Source organism: Lygodium microphyllum, chromosome 8 (genome assembly GCF_053477565.2).
Source record: "Lygodium microphyllum isolate KBCC chromosome 8, Lygodium_microphyllum_v1.1.10, whole genome shotgun sequence".
Lineage (NCBI taxonomy): Eukaryota > Viridiplantae > Streptophyta > Polypodiopsida > Schizaeales > Lygodiaceae > Lygodium > Lygodium microphyllum.
Window position 1 is genome coordinate 162657190 of NC_141142.1, and position 22436 is coordinate 162679625.

A 22436-nucleotide genomic window follows, 5' to 3' on the forward strand; every position below is an offset into this window, starting at 1 on the left:
TGAACCCTGTACAGGACCTCTCTTGAGAGGGGAAAGCCTCGGAGGTTATCTTATCCTTTACTTGCGGAGGCTATCTTATCCTTTCACATTCATTTTTTTGGTCGCATTCTGCATCAAAGATACTGATTTTTTACTCGAGATAATCTTATTACAATTTTCTTTTGTTGGAATGAAGAGTTTGGTATGCTTTAAGAACAGGGATATCTACAAATAGTGTCTGCTTTGCTAATTTAGACATGCAGGACACTACATTGTGTATTGAGATTGCAAACTTACATGATACATGCAGGGCCTTCGAATCAAAATACAGGAGCTCAGGCCCAACAAATTAACAAGGTTCTCCCATTGTCTTACATGTCTCAAAATGCAAGTTTATTCACCAATGGAATGGAGAAAAATCGAATCTAAGAATTTGACCTCTTACTCTTGCCTGGAAGACTTATTGGTAATGACAATCGCATAATACATGCTTTGAAAACGCAAAGCCATTTGAGAATGGCAGGATTTGCTCACTTGATATGTATATATATAGCATACTTCATACTCATCTATCCTGCAAGGTTGATAGTCAGAGAAACATAGGGATATATATCTACATCAGCACCAGGTATTGCCACCATCCCAATGTCATCGTCACCTTTCCAGTAAGAGCTGTATAACAAATCCTCAGGTTATCAAATGCAAATCACCTCTGCCATGCTGCATGTATCTTCATTCAATGTTAAAAAAAGAAGAGAGGAAAAGCACCTGTTTTTCTCTCCCATAAGAGTCTCTAGAATAGCGCGCACCTTTTTCTCACTTTTTGGAGGTGGAGCCAAAACCACAGCCTGTATTTATAACAATTTATACAAACAGTAAAATATGCTGGCATAGAGCAAGAGGGTTGAAGGAGAGGAAATACAAACAAAGCAGTTGAAGATACCACAAAACAAGGAGGCAGTCCATATCTCAGAATACTCTCTGTGAATATCCGAACAGCACAGATATGTGTCCAAGCGCTAAAAACCTGGACAAGCACAAAAAGTTATGTGATAAATTAAGTTTTGGAGGGGATTTAAGTCATAAAAATGAGATTTTATACACACTAAGTAACCAGAACAAGCTCTAATAAAAGTTCAACTCTTGCAAAAGCACATGATCCTGGTTGTCTCGATCCTGACCCTTTCGAAATAATTCATCACTTCATATTAGCAGATTCTGGGGGATTTTGCGGCAGGCAAGAGGTGGGTCACTTGCGGAACAAAGATTTTGTAATACATGACATGCATGAAGGCCAGATAATCAGATCAGATGACATCAAATAAAGACACAAAATTTCCATTCAATGTAAGGGTAACCAACTCCACTTGACCATTCATGAATGGCAGATGGAACACTTGCTGAAAAAAGATTTTGTAAGACAAGACAAGCATGAAGGCCAGATATTTAGATCACATAACATCAACTAAAGATGTGTACAAACTTGCCATTCAATGTAGGGTAGCCAATTTCTCTTGACCATTCATGAATGGCTTGCTATTTCTGGTCCAACATATTTCTAATCCTCCATCCAACAAGAGACTGACAACGTTATAAATAAATAATAACCACTTTTTCCATCCCCTTATTGACACAAAACACAATTTTTGCCACAAACCTCATGGCCTAGAGATACACCAATTCAAAGTAGCCTAATTACACTGTCAGTGATAAAGTACTAAGACAAACGAAAACATCACCAATACCTCTCCATAGCTGGCATAGCACCACTGTAGCAGTGCATTGCGCATGTTCTCTTGATCAGTTGTTAGCCGTCTGAGGTCTTCAGCTATTCTTTGTTGGGCTTCAGGATCATACTCAACTTCACGAACCTGTGTATGATTTGTTTTTGACAAACATTTCAAACAAAAGGCAAGACAGATTAGAAGTCTCACAGAAAAAAACTAGCACTTAGAGATTTCACACAGTGCTTAACTCAGATATACCACAATGAAAAATGAGAGTAATGACTAAATGGCATATAGACACCTTCCCTCCCTTTCTCAGTCCATCCTCTTCCTCCTCTCCTCAACTCTCTCTGTCTCTGCAACCTTGAAGAGGTTAAAAAGCCTCAAAAGAGGATGTAGGTTGTGAAGATTTATTATCAACAAACAGCCAAAAGTCCATCTCTGCCACTGGTGACCAGTGGACCGACAGTTTACCTTTGCAAAACACATGCAAAGTCCAGAGGTTACCTTTTGTCAAAGCACAAGGAGTGGGGAAAGACCCCAATGGAAGGGCACCTCACCTTGAAATTTTGACACTAATTATCAAAGGTGGACTTTTAGAAAAAATGATCCCAACCAAAAGACAAAGAAATAGATAATTGTTTCAACATGCATGTGGAGGCCTAAAGTTGCAAACATCAAAGCCAAGAACACCCTTACATAAGGATAATCAAGTAACCTTGAGGGAGAGAGGACCCCCCATGCTAGAGGTGTTGAGCTAAAAACGAATTAGCTTGATTTAAACAGCCTCAAAACATGCATAATTAATGAGGGAAACCTCTCATTTTAAAAAGAAACACAATCCTAGAGAGTTACTGTGTCCCACATGCAAAACCCTAATTTTGGTGCCCCAAACTTTCTACAAATATGCATGCAGTCCTATCTGGAGCCTAACTCTAGTCTTCCTCACATGTTTGCAGCTGTTGCCTACAGTTGGGTGCTGTATTTTCATCTCTCGATCTTCACATTTTCTTTTTGCACTCTCTCTTAATGATATTTCTTTTTTTTACCTCTCTTTCCCCCAACATTTCCTCCCGCCTCCCTTTCTCTCTAAATAGATTCACATGCCACAAATATTTTGTGCTTTGGGTTGCAAGCTTTTCTTCAAAATACACAGCTAGATTATTGGTGGTTGGGAAACCCCCTACCTTATTCACCAATGGGTACATGCATCCCCAAGGATAAGACACTAATGAGCCTCTCCATTGTGGATTTTGAACCCACAATAGGACTCACACTCAATGACAACCTTTGTAGGTTGCTAGCATTGCCGAAATTTGAAGCTTTCACTAGGGAGCTGTTCTCATGAGGGGGTTTTCTAGAAACCAAATTTTTGATTGGTTTCTGGTTTCCAAGAAACCTCTTTTGGTAATGGGGAACTCTCTTGAAAATGGTTTCCTATTGAAAATCCACGTGTGAATAGCTCCCTTTTGTTCACATGAGAGATAGTTTGGAAAACTTGTACATTCAAATATACAAGAAAGTGAGATCTTAACCTAAAATAATGTTTAACTAAGGTTTTATTTTAGGACCTTTCGTAAAGCAAGATGTGGTTTTCTAGTTAGAAACCACCCAAGCTAGGTTCTCTTTTGCCTACAGTCAACGTTGTCGCCATCAGCTGGCAATTGTTGCCATCATCTTCTCTCTCCTCTGAATGCTGCGCTTTGGGTTTCTGGCTGCCACCCTCACATTCTCTCACCACTATCCGATGCATTTGTACCTAACAGCTGTTGTGCAGATTTTCTCTCTCCTCACATACCTACATTTTTACTCTCTCTCTCTCTCTCTCTCTCTCTCTCTCTCTCTCTCTCTCTCTCTCTGCCGTCTGCATCAAATCTAGCCTTCCTTGGCTGCATTTGCTGGTGTTCGACACTCAAAGGCTACCTTTGCTCCAATTCGGAATCCGTTCAGAGTACGACACACTCTACAGCTCATAATCTCTAGCTTGATTCCAAAGATACAAGAGTTCGAGGTTCAATATTCACTACATAGTGTGTTTGCTACATGAGCACTGTATATTAATTATTCATTCACTTTATTATTCATTGTGTTCATTGTCTCTAAGTTACCCTGACCCTAACCCTAACTATGTTCTAAGTTTATCAATCTATGCTTTGTCATTCAATTGGTTTTGTACTTTTTGTGTTTAGAGCATTTCTCCACAAGAGGTACTCTCAAATGTCAATCCCAATCCTCTCCTTAGATGCATAGTAAGCTGTGGAGACCACACCGGCTATGCAAGAAAAGATGGACAGTGAGCCCCTCTCGTAGCACACTGCAGACTAGCCCCCCAACTGATACCCCCTGCCTCTCATTGCTAGAGTCTAGCTGCCCTAATCATCGCCGCATCATGCCCCTCCCCCACCTCCACCCCCGCTTTGCCCTGCAGCTGCTTTGTGCAGCACCTCAGCCTTGTCACCACCTCCTGTTCACACCACTGCCCAATCTTTCAATCTTGTCCATACACTTCCATATTCGCTACACTCTGATAGCTTGATTCGTAATGCCATGCTCAAGCAAAAATGTTTCAAATGCACGAGACATATACTCCCCCCTGTCAAAAGATGACGTATCAGCGAGACAGTAGGGTTTGCGGGGAGAAACACAGAGTGAACTCAACAAACATGGAGAAAATAAGAGAAGAGAGAAGAAACTCTGATGAATGGAATGATATCCTGTAGACCTTCTCACGAAGGGTCTTCCAACAGAGCAGTTTGCTCATTGCCGATAGATGATGGGAGTTGGATAGATATATGTATTTCAGCTTTGTACATACCTAAACTTAGCTGATTCTTTTCTCCTCTTAAGGCACATTTCCTTTAGGTGGGAGGTTGTTGGGAATAAAGGCCCTCATGCCTTTTAATGTGCCCGGGTGTGAACACACCCTTAGCACTTGTACTTTCATATATATATATATATCTAAAAACCTAAAGTGGTACACTCGTCATTGTACCCAAAAAGATCGTGCTCACTCTCTCTTTCTCTGTCTCTCTCTCTGCTGCTAACAATCCCTTCATGTCTCGATCCTCACGCTTGCCCGTCACTACATGATGAAGACAGCCACGAACCACGAATAGCAATGTCCTCCTGAAGGGGTGTGAGGGTAGTGGAGAGACTGGAGAGAAGAGGTAACGGACTGAATGAATCAGCCGTGAGGAATGAATGAGAGAGTGGCCTGTAAATAGGCACAGTCAATCTAGAATGATGCCCCTTTTTGGGGCTGCAAACCCTAAATGCAAAAACACAAACTGCGGGTGAAGAGCTTCTCAACACCCCCCTCTCAAGCCCAAAAAGGGAAACAAGTGAACAGTGAGGTGGAGATACAATGCTACATGCTGAAGAATGCTCGTGTGGCACCTTTGGACAGTGTTCCTCGTGGGGAAATTGTTCACTTGCCCAAGTGCCCTAGTACAAAGATGAAAACATACAATGCATGGGAGGAATGTCGAACTTTGTGTGGTGCCAAAAACCATAAGGATATGCTCATACTCGATCTCGAGAGGTGGCTCCATGCTGACCAAGGGACGAAGATTCACCCTATAATCTGAGAATACCACCTGAAAGGAGACCTTCGAAGACAATTAGGAGACTGGATGAGGTGTAGAACCCGAAATTCAACCTCAGGAGAGAAGCCACTAGCTCCGTGAATCCACGTTGAAAGGAATACGAAGGCCTAGCCACCAAGTCACTATTGAAGACCCAACGGCCCCAATCTAGGTAGATCCTCTAGATCATAGCTATGAGCAGAGGAAATGATTGCTCAAAGGAGAGACACTCCTCAAAAGTGAAAGGTGGTGGTGTGTGAAGAACTTCATGGCACATAGGGTCCCTCTCTGAATATGAAGGAGTAGAAATAGGAGCCCCCTCTAAAGCCGAAGAATAACTAGAAGCCCCCTCTGAGGGCGAAGTAAGAAAATCCCCTCTGAATCCTAGTCTGAAAGAGAAAGGAAATCCAACCACTCATGGCTCACGGATTACAAAGCATCTGATGACGAAGGAAGTGCCACCGGTTATGCCGAAGAAGGTATCTGGGACTTGGAAGAAGAAGCCGGAAAGCACCCAGAAGTGGCCTCTCAAACCTTAGTGAAAAAGGGTGGGGAAGAAGGAGGCTCAAGATGAGCCAAGGGTGGGGAACAGTCATGGGCTCTCAAGAGAGTGGACTATGGAGGAGATATGAGTCGTGGAAGCCACTATACTCGGAAGTAGGTGGGGGAAGTAAGTTTTGGCTAGATGTGATTCATATAGATCTCTGTGGCCTAGAAAGGAGAGGTGGCACAAGGAGTGCTTGGTGGAAGACGCATATACTCCGCAGGGGTGGGGATCAAAGGTCGATGTCAACAGTCTTTGATCGTGGAGATATGGGTCGTGGAAGCCACTGTACCCGGAAGTAAGTGGGTCGTGGAAGCCACAGAGATCTATATGAATCACATCTAGCCAAAACTTATCTCATAAAGACTTTCCTTTAAGCATAGATCTCACCATCTCCATAAGATATCTACTCTTGTGCTCAACAAGACCATTCTATTAAAGTGCATAATGCATAATGCACTAATGAATAATGCCCCTAGAACAAAGAAATGCTATAAATTCCTTTGACATGTACTCCCCTCTTCTACTAATGCAGAGAGTAACCAATTTGCAGCCACTACAGCTTTCAAACATGGCAATAAAATATTGGAAGCATAAGAGTAACTAATTTGCAGCCACTAGAGTTTTCAACCATGGCAATAAAATGCTAAAAGCATTAGATACCTCTGACTTGACCTTAAAGCCAACTATCCAAGTGTGACGTATATTTATATAGTTCTTACAATCCTCTCTTCATAGATTACATACAAGAATTGAACTTCAAGAGGACCTTTTTCATGGTCAACAAACTAAACTCTATCTTCTTCATGATCTTTACCAAAATGTTGTGGAGAAGTTTTTTTTTTTTTTTTTTTTTTTTTAAGAGACAAAAGTTGAAACTTGTGTATCTTGCATTGAAGTACTAAGAGAGTCTAAAAAAAAGAGGCATATTCCAGATCTCTTTCTCCAACAATGGAACCCATTCTTGATGGAGGTCTCAACATCCCTACAACACCATTAGATTTATACACAACATCTAAAAAGAAAGAATTATAGATACCTTCATTTAGTAACTGTTATCAAACTACTATTTTTTAGTTAAGCTCTTTGATCTTCTTTGCTCTACAAGCAATGATTAGCTTCAGTTCCTCGTTTGTTATAGTATGAGATATTGTTTCTCCTAGATAGTCAAAAGTATCTCTACCAATGTTAGAACCTTGCAGGGTAGGTTGTAGAACCCACTCCTACTCAATTCTTGGCATAGGCTCCTTTGGAGACTAAGTTGATGTACAAGTGCTCAATGTCATCTTATCCCTATAATTCTTGTTTCTAAAGAAAAGCTTTCCAATCAAGGGCCTATGTTTCTTCAATGAGTACCTAGCTCCAATAGCATGTAAAAAAAAAAGCTCGACTCCGATACAAAGACAATCATACGATAAATACACAAACGAATAAGAAACACAATTAGGATTAGTAGGGCATAGAGACAATGAACAAGAAAGATGAATAAATTTAAATAATCAATAAATATCATGCTCAATGCAACAGACACACTATGTAAGATGAATATTAACCTTGGCTTTCATGTCTCAAGGACCAAGGTAGAGAATATGAGTTGAAGAGTGTGTCACTACTCTAACAAACCCCGAAATATAGCAAGCAACCTCCAAGAATGTCTAGTAGAAGCAAACACAAGTTTATGATAGCCAGATCAGTGTCAAGCGGGCAAGAAATGTAGGGAACACCAAAAAGCAACAGTTATTGATAACATACCACAAAGTTGAGTGAGTTGAACAGCAAAATGCAACTCTCACAATAACATGCAGCACAAATGATGTTGCAAACAGCAAAATGCATCCTTTCAGCTGGTCATACGGCATAAACACAGCAGATTGTGGCACGTGGCAGCAAGCAACATGTCTTGCCAGAGGTATAGGCAGTAGCATGAACAAGCCAAAAACTAATTGCCAACAGCAACAAAGGGTTGGATAGCAAGTGTCTAATGGTTTACAGCAGTGGACAATAGCTCGAAATGAAATATCCTTTGTGTACAAGGTGTGATCAGCAAAGATAAGACACTTGCAAGCTGCAAAAACGAGATTAACGCTGAGAGGTGGGCAGCCTATTGATTTATGGATGGTTGGGTCCTCCCAAATTAGGGTTTGGCTTATGGGACACATACACTCTCTAAGAATGCATTTCTTTTAATCAAATTTTTGTAATTTAATTAATTCAGTTTGTTTTGGGGCTGTTTGATATGGCTAACCAGCATGTAATGCATTTTTAGCTCAACAGAGTAGAGCCCAGTCTCAAATGCATTACCTAGGCACCTTTTACTAATAGTTAGTCAATCAAGAACCCCACCCACTCTATGAAGCAAAGAGATATGCCACAATTTCCATCATTAACGCTCGCCTATGTGCAATGATGGTTGCTCAACCAAAAAATACTAAACTACAACGTTACATTTAAAGGTGTGGAGCTACTTAGGAAGCTCATAAGTAGTGTATTTGAAAGGCTTGCTAGCACCTAGATTTGGCAGAGAGTATTTTGGTATATTGGCGCTCTATTGAATATTTGGTTATCCATCATTCATTTGCCAGAAGTGGAGCAGTCAATGGAAACATAAACATATGCTGTAATAAACTGCTGAAACAAAAGACAAAAGAGAAAGGGAAAGAAAGAACACTAAAGAACACAATACACATGAGAACTCAGATGTATGCTCAGGAAATGGAATCCATATATCCAACACAAGACAGTCGTATACAACAGTGAGTCACTGGCTGCGTGGATACCAACATTGGCTCCTCTCCCCAATAGAAAATCCACAAGTGATGATGAGTGACTGACTAACTGACTAAGAAGGAACAGCCTGAATAAGTAAGACAAAAATATGTCCACAAGTCCAATAAGATGAGCCTCTAGAAGGGCAAACTACATTTGCCGAAGCCGGTCTTGGATTTGGGTCACATGAAGTAGAAAAGAGTGGATAGTATCTTTGGCCTCAAACGAACTTTGCTGGAGCTGTCCATAAAGAGTAACTGCCCTTATGGTGAAAGGCACCACGTATATCAACTACAACTTCGTCCATACTTCAGAAGATGTCCTGCAAGAGGTAACTGCTGATAGAACAACTTTGGAAATACACCAAAGCAAGACCGAGTAAGCGCGTGCATCGTCTGAATCCCATATAAGCACTGCTTCCTCATGGTTGTCTTCATCAAAATCAGCTAGAACAGGAGAATGCTGTTGAGGACGTTCAATAGCTCCACAAACCACGTACCATAACCGCTTCTATATAAACCAAGCCTTCATCACAACACTCCATGTGAGATAATCAAGTCCATGTAACTTATCACCAATGGATGTGCACAAAGGAGCCATATGAGAAGATTTAGAAGAGAAGTAGAGAAAAGAAGGTATTTGGAGAGGGAACACAATCAAACCACAAGTATAGATTGCAAGAAATGAGAGTTCACATGCAGTATTCACCAAAATCCGACCAAAACAAGAAGGAAATTGCTGCGAGAAGTCAAAAAATCAGCCAAAAACTGCCTGAAATAGCAAAAACGGCCTTATAATGCAATCGCCCAACCAAGAGAAGTGAACTGACATACAGGCAGTAGAAAGGCTGACACAGGCTATCACCGATGAGAAATGGTCAAAACAGTCTTGAAATCAGCAAAGAAAAAACAATAAGAGCATAGAACCTAAAATCTAATATCATATCAAAAGTGGAGCAGTCAATGGAAGCGTAAACATATGCTGTAATAAACTGTTGAAACACAAGACAAAAGAGAAAGGGAAAGACAGAACATTGAAGAACACAATACAGATGAGAACTCAAATGTATGCTAGGGAAATGGAATCTATATATCCAACAGGAGATAGTCGCATACAATAGTGAGTCACTGGCTAAGTGGGCACCGGCACTGGCTCCTCTCCCTAGCAGAAGATCCACAAGTGATGATGAGTAACTAACTAACTGAGTAGGAAAAACCTAAATAAATAGGACAAAAATATGTCCTCAAAATGATCAAGTCGGCCAGCATTTAATGCTGGTCGGCCAGCAATAAATGCTCAATATAACCATAAAATGACACAAATAAAAATGCCTAAATATCTTAAATAATGTCCCCAGAATCTGCATGCACAGACTCACATGAGCTGACACGTCTGCTAACAACATTTCCTTCAAGGCCAATGGGAGTAGCTTTAGGGCAACTCATGGTATCGATGGGAATTTTCTTTCACACTTGAGGCGTCCATAGCCCTTTTTGACCTTACAGGGATGGCCCTTACTGGTGTTATACACTTCCATTATCATTCTCTTGTCAAAGTGCAGCGGTGCGGAAGCGTAGGACTGAGAGAGAGAGAACGCAGAGAAAGAGAAGAGAGAGAAAGACACTGGAAGATGAAGATCTGTTGTATAAAGTGTGTTGTATACAAAGATATGCAGATATATACACGGGCGCCATGCGCTGGACTGCGTGTCTCCATCTCGACGATGCAATCTGTTGTTCACCTCGAAGTCCGCTGCAATCTACACAGTCTCCTGTTTGAAATCTGCGAACAGAGACGGAATCTACGCGAGCCTCCAGCCTATAATCTGCGAGCAAAAGAATGTGGGCAGAAGACTGAAAACTCGGCTATAAATAGCCAAAAACCTGGGCGCCAAAATATGCAGGTCGGTCGGCTGCATTAAATGCAGCCGACTGTACTGCAGCAGGTCGAGTGGCAGTCCGACTGGCTGCAGTCCTGGCTCTAATCGCTAACACCCCCTCTCAGAGCCTGGGCGGGGCAGAAGCCTAAGGGATCTGGAATGTCTCTGAAGTAGGGCCTGGGAAAGCGCCTTTGTAAACAAATCTGCAAGATTGTCCTCCGTCTTGCAGTACTCCACAGTGATGGTCTCATCCAGAAGCTTCTCTCTGATGAAGTGGTACTGGATCTCTATGTGCTTCGTCCGGGCATGAAAAACAGGATTCCGTGCCAAGGCAATGCAAATCTCATTGCCGCATTGCAGTAAAGTAGGACAAGTCTGGGGGCAACCAAGCTCCTCCAACAATCTCCGAAGCCACACAGCCTCACATGTGGTGGAAGATGCGGCCCAATACTCCGACTTAGTAGACGAAAGGGCTATCGTGGGCTGCTTCTTGCTACTCCATGAGATAACACCTGCACCCAAGGTAAAATAGTAGCCTGTAGTAGACCGCCTGTGGTCCACATCACCGGCCCAATCCGAGTCGCTCCAATCTGCAAGAAGAAGATCTAAACCACCTGTGCCTACTGGATAATAAATCCCTAAATCAGACGTCCCCCTCAAATACCGAAGTATCCTCTGGGCAGGCTGCCAATGCACCGTCTAAGGTTCACTCATGAACCCTGCCAAAAGCCAACAGCAAAACAAAGATCAGCACGAGTGTTGAGGAGCCAAATCAATGATCCAATCAACTGACGATAGCGGGAAGTATCCGCCATGGGAGAAGCTGAATGGGAAGTGGCCTTCCAGTTCGGATCCATAGGAGTTGAAAGGGTCCGACAATCCTCCATCGCAAAAGAAACCAAGAGCTCCTGTACATATCTCTACTGAGAGATGAAAATCCCCCTCTGAGACTGATAAATCTCATGGCCCAAGAAGAAATGGAGTAGACCCAAATCCGTCATCTCGAACGTCTAATGTAAAGCTGCCTTCGTCTCTTTGACCTTCTGTGCACGATCACCTGTGACAATCAAATCATCAACATACAACACAAAAAGCACACAACCATCCTCGGAAGTGTGGACATAAAGTTGCGGATCGGCCTTAGAACGCCGATATCCCAACTGTGACTGAAGGAACAAATCAATCTTCTCATTCCATGCACGTGGAACCTGCTTGAGGCCATACAAGGCCTTCTTCAACCTGTAGACTTTCCCATCTGAAGAGCCAAAGCCAGGAGGCTGCTCTACATAGATCTCCTCCTTCAGATCACCATTGAGGAAGGCTGACTTTACATCCAACTGGTAGACAGGCCATCTCCTATGGCCAGCCAAGGCAAGAACAGCTCGAATAGTCGCCATACGAGCAGTGGGGGCAAAAGTATCATGACAATCAATCCCTGGGCGCTATGCAAAACCTTTAGCAACAAGGCGAGCCTTGTACTTGCCCAAAGAACCATCGCTAAGGTACTTGGTCTTGAAGACCCATTTGACGCCAATCGCCTTCTTATTCAGGGGGCGAGGCACGAGTGACCAAGTGCCATTCCTCTCAATAGCCTCCAACTTGGCTTCCATAGCTTTCTTCCATGGTGCGGACTCTAAAGCCTCCTTCACAGAGGTGGGCTCTCGATCCTGCATAACACGGATCATCAAACAATAGTTAGAGCAAACAAGCTCCGTAGAATGTGTCTGGTGCCTCTGTGACTGCCGCGGACCATCCTGCGGTCCCCACTCCTCAGGGACCTCCTCGATCCATGAGTCACGGAGTGTGTCACGGGCCCAACGAGGAGGAGGCCAGACCTCTCCTCGTCTCTCTCCATCAGCTGAAGACTCTGGGATATCCACCGGTGGTAACTCCTCGGGAATGACCGGTGGAACAGTAGACTTTGTATCAGAGACAGAATCTGAATCAAAAGGCGCGGGCTCCAAAGAAACTGTCGCGGGAGCCCAACTCTCCCCTGGATCTCCAAGAACGGGATGCTCCTCACCCGCTGCTATGGCCGGAACCTCCACAAACTGCACATCTCGACTCGTGTACACATCCCACTTGACGGGATCATACAAACGATAGCCTTGGGACTGGGAGGTGTAGCCAACAAATACCTGTTTTCGGGAAGCTGCTTCAAATTTATCACGATGAGCCTTGGGAATGAGAACATAGGCATCACACCCAAAGACCCTGAAATAAGAAACATCGGGCTTCGTCCCAAATTAAGCCTTAAAAGGTGTCATCCCATCAACGGCCGAAGTGGGGGATCGGTTAAGGATGTGGACTACAGTAGCCACAGCCTTGGCCCACAGAAATTGAGGTGTCTGTCGGTGCTCCATCATGGTGCGCGCCATCTCGATCACACTTCGCTTCTTCCGTTCAAGAATTCCATTTTCTTGAGGAGTGTTGGTATTAGCAAACTCCTGGTCAATACCTTTATATGCACAAAAACGAGCAAACTCATTAAAAACAAATTCACCACCCTTGTCGGATCGCAAGGTCTTCAATCTCCGGCCCGATCGGTTCTCCTCAAAGAGAAGCCAATCCTTGAAGAGGGAGAAAGCTTCTGACTTCAACGCCAAGAAATAGGCCCATGTCATCCTGCTGTAGTCATCTACGATCAACATGAAGTACGAGCTTCCTCTCAAGGACTCGTTCCTCATAGGGCCACATAGATCCGTAGATACAAGCTCCATCGGTAAAATAGACCGCCGCGAAGCTTTGTGGGGAATGGCATCTCTATGCTGCTTCCCACGAATGCAAGAGACACATGGCTGCTGGCTCACCACTATATCCGGCAACCCTCGAACAAGCTGTCCACGTGACGCCCTCCAAAGATAATCATAATTAAGGTGACCAAACCGAGCATGCCATAGTTCTGACTGTGTCTGAGAGGTAACAAGAAGAGTAGAGAGGGCGGTAGAAGACTTCAGTTTGTAGATGCCGTTCTCCTCATATCCTGATGAGAGAACCTTCCTTGACCCACGATCAAGGACGCGCACCGAATCACTGTCAAACTCCACCATAAGGCCAAGGGAACAAATCTTATGAACTGACAGAAGATGATACCCTAAACCTGGTACATGCAAGACCTCTAAGGTATAGGTACCACCACGTCCATCTGGAATAAGCTGCATCTCACCCCGTCCTGCAATAAACACCGAAGAGCTATCTCCAATGAGAATCTGCCCACACGAAAGTCGCAACTGGGCAACACCATCTGATGAGGGAGTCATGTGTCGGGAGGCACCACTGTCAACGATCCACTCTCGAGCCTAGGAAGCTGTCATCGCAGCATCGAAAGCATTCGGTATAGAGTCCTCAATGACAGCTAGATGAAGAAACGCAGCTGATGAGGGTGCAGCCACCGCTCCAAAATCCTTCGTGTCCTTATTGGTGTCCTTCTTGTCTTTGTCAGGGCAATCCTTTTTCCAATGGCCAGTCTTTCCACAAATATGGCATGTGGATTCTTTGTCCTTGTCCTTGTCCTTCTTTGACTTGTTATCCCCCTTCTTCTTCTTTTGGTCCTTCCCCTTCTTCTGAGAGACTTGACCTGTCAGTGCCTCCGACTTGGAAGCATTATGTCCCTTTAGTTGTTCCTCTTGGTCCAAGACCATAGGAACCAACTCTTCCCACCGAAGAGTGGACTCTTGCCCTGAAGCAATAAGGGCGGAGTAGAAAGCACCGAATCGTGGCGGCAACTGGGACAAGAGTGTAATCGCCATGTCTTCGGAGGAAATCGGCTTCCTCGCATTCTGAACCTGCATCTGAAGCTGTCTAAGCTTGTTTATGTGCTCCCGCAACGAAGAAGACTTGTTCACGGACAAGATCCGCATCTGCACCTCCAAAGAAACCCGCTTCATAAGGGTCATCCGGTTATACATCTAGTCAAGCTCCAGCCATATCTCCCGAGCCACCTTCAAGTGCTCGATGTGAGCTATCACGGCTGTAGTACAAGACAGAAAAAGAAAGGAACGAATCCTGGCATTCAGTTTGTCCCAGTGAGACTGTGCCTTGGCCAACTCCGCACAAGCATCGGAAGAGAGTTTGGACTCATCTCTCACCGAGGGCAAGTCGATCTCCTCCTATACAAGCTCCGCCAAATCATAGGACTCTAGGATGGCTAACATCATCACGCACCAGATGCGGTAGTTGTCGCCATTGAGCTTCTGATCTGCGGGAAGAGCCGGTAAGACAGGCATCTTCCGGTCCATAATCGTCTGGAACTCCAAGTCAATCTCTGTAGACATCTTCACATGTAATGCCTTCACAAAAGCAAAAGCAGCCCCCTCTGACTGTGAAAACGCAGCCTGCTAGGGCTCTTCCGCGTCCCGAAACTTCTTCATCCGCCGGAGGCGATGAAAAAGCAAAACCTGCACTTGAAAGCTGAAAACTCAAACTTCCTCCTCGTCAAATAGCAGCAAATCCACCACCTGGACTCCTTTCCTGCGGGCCCACACTCACTTCAGCCTTGTTCCGAGGCGCAGCCCTCCTACCTGCTCTCAAACACTGAAAACGCAGCCTTGTGTCGCGATAGAAACTCCTCTTCAGGTTGGTTCTGCACTCAATCAGCCCTTCTACACTGCTCTGATACCATGTCAGAGTGCAGCGGTGCGGAAGCGTAGGACTGAGAGAGAGAACGCAGAGAAAGAGAAGAGAGAGAAAGAGACAGTGCAAGATGAAGATCTGCTGTATAAAGTGTGTTGTATACAAAGATATGCAGATATATATCACGGGCGCAGTGCGCTGGCCTGCGTGTCTCCACCTCGACGATGCAACCTGCTGTTCACCTCGAAGTCCGCTACAGTCTGCACGGTCTCCTGTCTGAAATCTGCAAACAGAGACGGAATCTGCGCGAGCCTCCAGCCTGTAATCTGTGAGCAGAAGAATGTGGGCAGAAGACGTAAAACTCGGCTATAAATAGCCAAAAACCTGGGTGCCAAAATATGCAGGTCGGCTGCATTAAATGCAGCCGACTGTACTGCAGCAGGTCGGACTGCCACGTGGCAGTCCGACTGGCTGCAGTCCTGGCTCTGATCGCTAACATCTCTCCCATTCCCCACAAACCACCATGAGAGGTCTCGTACAATTTTGATTTGTTTGGCATTCAACTAAATTACTGAGTACTTATATTTCGTTGTATTTTTTGTCCAAGTAATATAATTACCCATACATTTACACACCCACACACACACACATGAAAGCCTTGCACAATGCATACATTTGTTGCCACATATGCCAATCCTGGATAAGTGTCACACTCAACAACATCCACTTTAGTAACATCCTCTATGAATTGTTCCCACTACTACGAAACTTACAACAGTGGTTGTGCACACATATGAAAACCACTTTGTGAAAGCTACTTAAATTATGCAGCCATTATTATCATTAATGCATACTAACTCCCTATGCTGCTTCTCACACCAATTCATAGCAATAATAGTAAGACAAGAAAAGACCTTCTAACCTCTTAACAAAATCATTAGGGGGCCATTACCACAATTGCATATTGAATCCCTACAATGCTTACCTCAGCTATTTTGTAGCAATAACAATAGAGAAAAACAGAGGCAAGATGAACATCAAGGCAAAACCAATCACCAGCATACCTGAAATCCTCGCTCTCGAGCAGTTGTTCTAAATGTATCAGCTACTTTTTTGAAAAGAACAACTGTGTACAATGCGTACTCATTATCCTCAATCAATTTCTTGGAAGATCGCGGCACCTGCACCAAAATACACAAAACAAACTTACACCAACAGACATCTAACTACTAGCACAAACTCACTTAAAAGCATCAATGACTAATCCATATTAGGCAGCTGCAACTAATATTTATTAACAATAAAGCAAGATTTTGTTACTAACATAAACTCACTCAAAGGAGAGCTGAACAAGAATTGCTCTAGCACAAACACAATATAAGATCATACACACAAAAAAATGTATTTAATGCTAGAGTGACCTAACAGCAATGCCAATTATCAAAACAGCATTCTAAACTACATAATAGGAATACCAGGTGATACCACAATTCATCAACAAGGAAGGTGGTAGTGGCTAACAATGTGTACCATGTGGCATATTACCTCTTGATGGGCATAGAATGTTATTATTCAGCCCAAATCTTTGGTTGCATTGATAAAACACAGAATGTACAAACACAACTAAAACACTAACTCAAATAGTAACGCAATAAATGCAAACCCTACACGCAAAGCACAAACTCAAAACTCGAGGAGAACTCTAAAGTGATCAATGCAATAAATGAATATAAGAGTGTACAGAATGCTCAAGGGCAAAGCAATGAATGATGTTGGAGGGTGACATCCACTGAAGACGGATCTCGAGTATTGTAACCAATAATTGGAGCTAAAAGAGTGTTGATTAATGAAGGGCAGTAAGCTGGTCACCAAAACACAATAGTCTAGAAGCTGAAATCTGGTAAATCCAATAGTGTACCACTGATCGGAAGCTGAAAAGTGCACCCAAGACTGTAAATGGTAGGGCAACAATTGGAGGAGGGTGTACTAATGAAAGGCACCCTGCTAGATAGCCAAACACAGCTGCAGCAAGTGTTAAGAGAGAAGTAGCAACCAATCGACCAACAATAGGAGGTGTAAACACAAGCTACAAAGAGAGGAAAGCAATTGGCGATGGCAGCAAGAATACAAATGCAACTAAGAGGAAGGTCCATACAACAAGGCAACAACTGGAATCAAGGCATCGAGTGCTAGAGAGGGTCATGTGTTGAGAAACCCTTCACTTGCAATTTGCGTTTTTGCATTTCTGTGTTTTGTGTTTTGCATTTAGGGTTTGCAGCCCCAAAAAGAGGCGCCATCCTAGACTGACTACGCTTATTTATGGGCCACTCTCTCATTCATTCCTCAGACCCTCACACCCCTTCAGGAGGACATTGTGGTTCGTGGTTCGTGGTTCGTGACTGTCTTCATCATCTTCCTTGTGCTACGATACCCTTGTTCCCTTGTATCACATTCACTCCATGATTCAGACTTTCATCATTCCATTCATCAGAGTTTCTTCTCTCATCTCTTCTCTTCTCTTCTCCATGTTTGCCAAGTTCACTCCATGTTCCTCCCTGCAAACCCTACCGTCTCACTAGTATGTCATCTTTTGACATGGTATCAGAGCTGGATCTGCTCAAACAGCAGAAAAGATCCTCCACTCTAGTGACGGCAAAGATTAGTGTGGCGGGTTTGGCACCCACTTCTCTTCTTCTTCTGCTGCATCAAAACCTTGTTTTTACAGGTTTCAGGTGTTTTCAGCTTGCTACCCACACCCCTTTTGTAGAGGACATCGTAGTCTTAGCGGTCCCTTGCTATTATCTACAGTCTGGCGCTTGCTTCCAGCCTTCCACCCGCAGTTTGCAACTGTTTACAGCAGAGCGACTGTTGTTGATCACTCTCCATTAAGAAAACAGTCTCGTTTTTGCAGATTTCAAGTATTTCAGCTTGCTGCCCACACCCCGAACACAGAGGACACCGCAGTCCAAGCTGGCCATTGCTGTCTACAACAATCTAGCACCTATTTCCAACCTATCGCAGACTATTCGAAGCTGATTTTAGCATGTTGACTGCTACTATTGGTTTTTCCCGCGTTTTAAGTCTTTCTCTCTCTTGCAGCTGCATTTTTAATCTTTCTCTCTCCTCACTTGCATTTTTCTACTAGTTGCAACCTCTTACTACTAGTAGCATCCTTCTCCCACTAGCAACTCGCTTCTAGCCCTTTCACTACCCTCCTACCCCTTGCGGCAGACATTGCAATTCTTTTCACACTACCCTCACACCCCTTGAGGCGAATATTGCGGTTTGTGGTTCGTGGTTGACCTCTTCCTTCTTCAGCAAGGCACTCTGGTACCCACAGCTTCTTTACCAACAGATGACCAGACTACTGGGTGCTTCTACTGTGGCATCACCGAACACACCACCGATGCTTGCAGACTTCAACCTTTGCTCCCCACCCCCCGGAGTATATGCGTCTTCCACTAAGCACTTCTTGTGCCACCTCTCCTTTTTGAGCCACAAAGATAATTTTGCGTCAGCTATCGAAGTATTATGCTCAAGGCAATAAGCCGCAACCGACGCACACTAAGTCCTTTCGAGCACACGGAGGCTCTAAGACATTCCGAGGCAATAAGCCCTCCTGGAGACCACCCCACTGCGCAGAGGTTTCCCCCATCCACTTCCAGATACAGTGGCTTCCACGGCCCACATCTCCTCCACAATCCACTCTCCTGAGAGCCCATGACTGTTTCCCACCCTTGGCTCATCCTGAGCCTCCTTCTTCCCCACCCTCTTTCACTCGGGTTCGAGAGGCCATTTCTGGGTGCTTTTCAGCTTATTCTTCCAAGCCCCAGATACCTTCATCTATACGATCGGCAGCACTTCCTTCGTCATCAAATGTTTCATAGTCCGTAAGCCATGAGTGGTTGGATTCCCTCTCTCTCTCTTAGATTGGGATTCAGAGGGGGATTTTCTTACTTCGCCCTCAAAGGGGTTCCAGTTCTTCTTCAGTTTCAAAGAGGGCTCCTACTTCTACTCCTTCAAATTCAAAAAGGGATCCTATGTGCCATGAAGTTCTTCACACACCACCACTTTTCACTTTCGAGGAGTGGCTCTCCTTTGAGCAGTCATTTCCTCTCCTCATACCCAGGATCTATCCAACATGGAGTCACGAGCTAATGGCTTCTGTCCCAAGGTTGAGTTTTGGGTTCTACAACTCATCCTGTCTCTTGATTATCTTTAAAGATCTCCTTTCAGGTGGTATTGTCAAATTACAAGGTGGATCTTCTTCATCCTTTGGTCAGCATGGAGCCACCTCCCGAGATCGAGTACAAGCATATCCTTATGGTTCTTGGCACCACCCAAAGTCCGACATTCCTATTACGCATTGCATGTTTTCATCATCTTTATTCTAGGGCGCTTGGGCAAGTGAACAATTTCTCCACAAGGGACACTGTCTAAGTGGCACCTGTTGCATGAGCATTCTTCAACATGTAGAATTCCATCTCCACCTCACTCTTCTCTTCTTTCCCTTTTTAGGCCTGAGAGGAGGTGTTGAGAAACCCTTCACCCGCAATTTGCGTTTTTGCATTTCTACGTTTTGCATTTTGCATTTAGGGTTTGCAGCCCCAAAAAGGGGCGCCATCCTAGACTAATTATGCCTAATTATAGGCCACTCTCTCATTCATTCCTCACGGCTGATTCATTAAATCCATCACCTTTTCTCTCCAACCTCTCCACCCCCCTCATACCCCTTCAGGAGGACATTGTGGTTTGTGGTTCGTGGCTGTCTTCATCATCTTCCTTGTGCTCCAGCACCCTTGTTCCCTTGTATCACATTCACTCCATGATTTAGACTTTCATCATTCCATTCATCAAAGATTCTTCTCTCCTCTCTTCTCTTCTCTTCTCCATGTTTGCCAAGTTCACTCTGTGTTCCTCCCCGCAAACCCTATCGTCTCGCTAGTACATCATCTTTTGACATCATGCTACAATCAATAAGACCTGGATAACAGATGATAGGTGGCTGATGGCTGAAATATACACAATAGGGTGAGAAATCTGCACACAACGATGGGGTTGAATGGTGGACAATCTATCTACTTTCTAGATGCAGAAGGTGTGAAGTTATGCTAGGTTTTGCATTGAGGAAACACGGCATGTAGACCAAGATTGAAACACAAAGACTCAGACAAAGCAAGAAAAACTCTAACCCTAAACGCAAAACACAAAAACTCAAACACAAAGACAAACACAAAGAGAAGAAACTCTGAAGTGAATGAATGTTGTAAATGAATGTAAGAGTGCAAAGAATGCCCAAGGGCAAAGCAATGCAGTGTTGGAGAAAGACCTCCACCGAAGATGGATCCCAAGTGTTGTGACTACCAGTTGAAGTGTCGGAGAGAGGAAGACTATCAAATGCAGATCCCAACAAATGTTGGAGATGCTAGCGACAGCTATGGATGATGCCTAATGATGTGGGCGGCAGCAGAAAGCTGCAAACACAGCAGTAGAAGGGCCGCTTGGAGAAAGAGGAAGGTCACCAGCTCTGCCGCTATATAGGGTGAAAGCCAAACACAAGCAGCAAGAGGTCATCGGAAGGTGTGGGAGATCACTACCAATTGTCGTCTGGTGGAGAAGTGTCCAAATGCGAGCTGGAGGAGGCAAACTATATGCTAGTGATAGCAAAAAAGTCCAAATGCAATAGGGAGAAGGGCGCCAGACAATGGGCAACAGCCAAGGACTTTAGAGGAAGGCGCCAAAGGCACTACAAGAGCTGATGGAGGAGTGGCAACAATCATGAAGGATAGACCGCCACATGGGTGAAGGTTGATGGCTAAAATCTGCACTAAAAGAATAAGATTGAATGGTGGACAACCTATCTATTTATAGATGTTGAAGGGTGTCCCAAAAAATTAGGGTTTTTGGGGACCACTGAACCACGCACCAAATTTGTGTTTTCATTAATAAAGCATGTTTTGGGACTGTTTAAATATGCTAATCAGCTATAAAACATGTTTTAGCTCAATCGAAGGATCCTCCCAAATTAGGGCTTTGCATATGGGGCACAGAAACGTATTATTGGTCATGATTGTCATGCCTTGTCATCTCCTACATCTAAGCCTCAATCTAAGTGAAACAAGGACTTGGAGCTCTGACTTGTCTGTCACTTATTTTGACGGAGGAGGTAGCTCATTCTAGAGCAGCCATTTCATTGCAAGTATATGCATTTTCTCTTCTAGTTGGATTTTTGTGTACATTTCCCATGCAGTTTCTACATTTACCAATCTACCATCAACTACCAGATTTTATATATCCCTGTTGGGACTTTTTTCTACCACATCATCATTTGCAACTGCATTTAATGCAATCGTACTAGCATTAAATGTTATTCGGCCCATATTTAGGGGTCTCAAGTATAGATCAACTAGTTTTCGAGGTGTTTAGCTATATATAGCTCCCAATTGGCTAGTCCTTGGCATTCTTCTATCTTCCACTTGGCAAGTGCACACTCCAACTTCGGTCTCTCCTTCGTCTCTAGTGTTGCCATCATCATCAACCTCATCTAGCACCTTCACTGATGTTGTGGGCTACATGCAGGGACTAATTAATCCTCCTTCTATATTCAACATATATTCCTTATTCAATGTAGATTTATTTTCTTCTTTTCTCACAAACTCTATGTGTGTGTATGTGTGTGTGTCACAAGGACGTGAAATTATGCGATGCTTTAATCTTGTTGATAATATTTGATTAAGTTATTAATCAAATGTGCAAGATTATTTAGCACATGTGATGCACATGGCAATCATTTCATGGTAATAAGTCAAGGACCCCAACTCGAGGATGTAGTGGGTGTCAAAGGCAAAAGTTGTGATAAGTTATGTTGATTGGGTTCTATTGGTCAGTTAGTATCAGATTGGGCCCTAGAGCTGTGGTTTGGCTAATAAGTGTTAGTGGTGATATTAGGAACTAGCATTAATTAATTAATTAATGTCAGTCTAAGGGTAAACAGAGGTTGGGAACCACTCCAGGTTGGAAATGGCCTAGCCAATTTAATTATGGATGGGCACATTTAATTTTGGGCACAGTCTCAAGGGCTGAAATTAATTTTTAAGATTATTTAATTCTGAAAATTAATTAAATGACTGGATGATGCTAAAAAATGGGTTTAGAAGGCTGCCACTTGGCAAAAATGCCCATGCAAACTAAAAAAACGTTTTTGGGGGCTGGGTCTCAACCATTCAATCATTTTACAACTTTAGATGGGGGGGTGTCATAAGGACATGTATTTTTGAAACCTCAATTAACACGTGGATTAATTTTTAATCACATGATTAAGTAAATGATGCACATGTGAGGTGCAACTAGGATTAAAGTAAATTTACGAGCCCGCGATCCAAAGA

The 22436-nt window shown here is 43.6% G+C and overlaps 1 protein-coding gene across 1 annotated transcript in view; it reads right to left on the minus strand.

Annotated features, from left to right (window-relative positions):
* Nucleotides 1–294: 294 nt before the first annotated feature.
* The window catches only part of DET3 (vacuolar ATP synthase subunit C (VATC) / V-ATPase C subunit / vacuolar proton pump C subunit (DET3)), a 44781-nt gene continuing 22639 nt past the window's right edge, over nt 295–22436 (minus strand). The window contains exons 7-11 of the mRNA XM_087683815.1: nt 16116–16232; nt 1725–1850; nt 923–1006; nt 748–827; nt 295–651 (exon numbers count right to left, since the gene is read on the minus strand). Coding sequence (XP_087539941.1) covers nt 549–651; nt 748–827; nt 923–1006; nt 1725–1850; nt 16116–16232 — 510 coding nt within the window. The 3' untranslated portion in view covers nt 295–548. The remainder of the gene's footprint in view (nt 652–747; nt 828–922; nt 1007–1724; nt 1851–16115; nt 16233–22436) is intronic.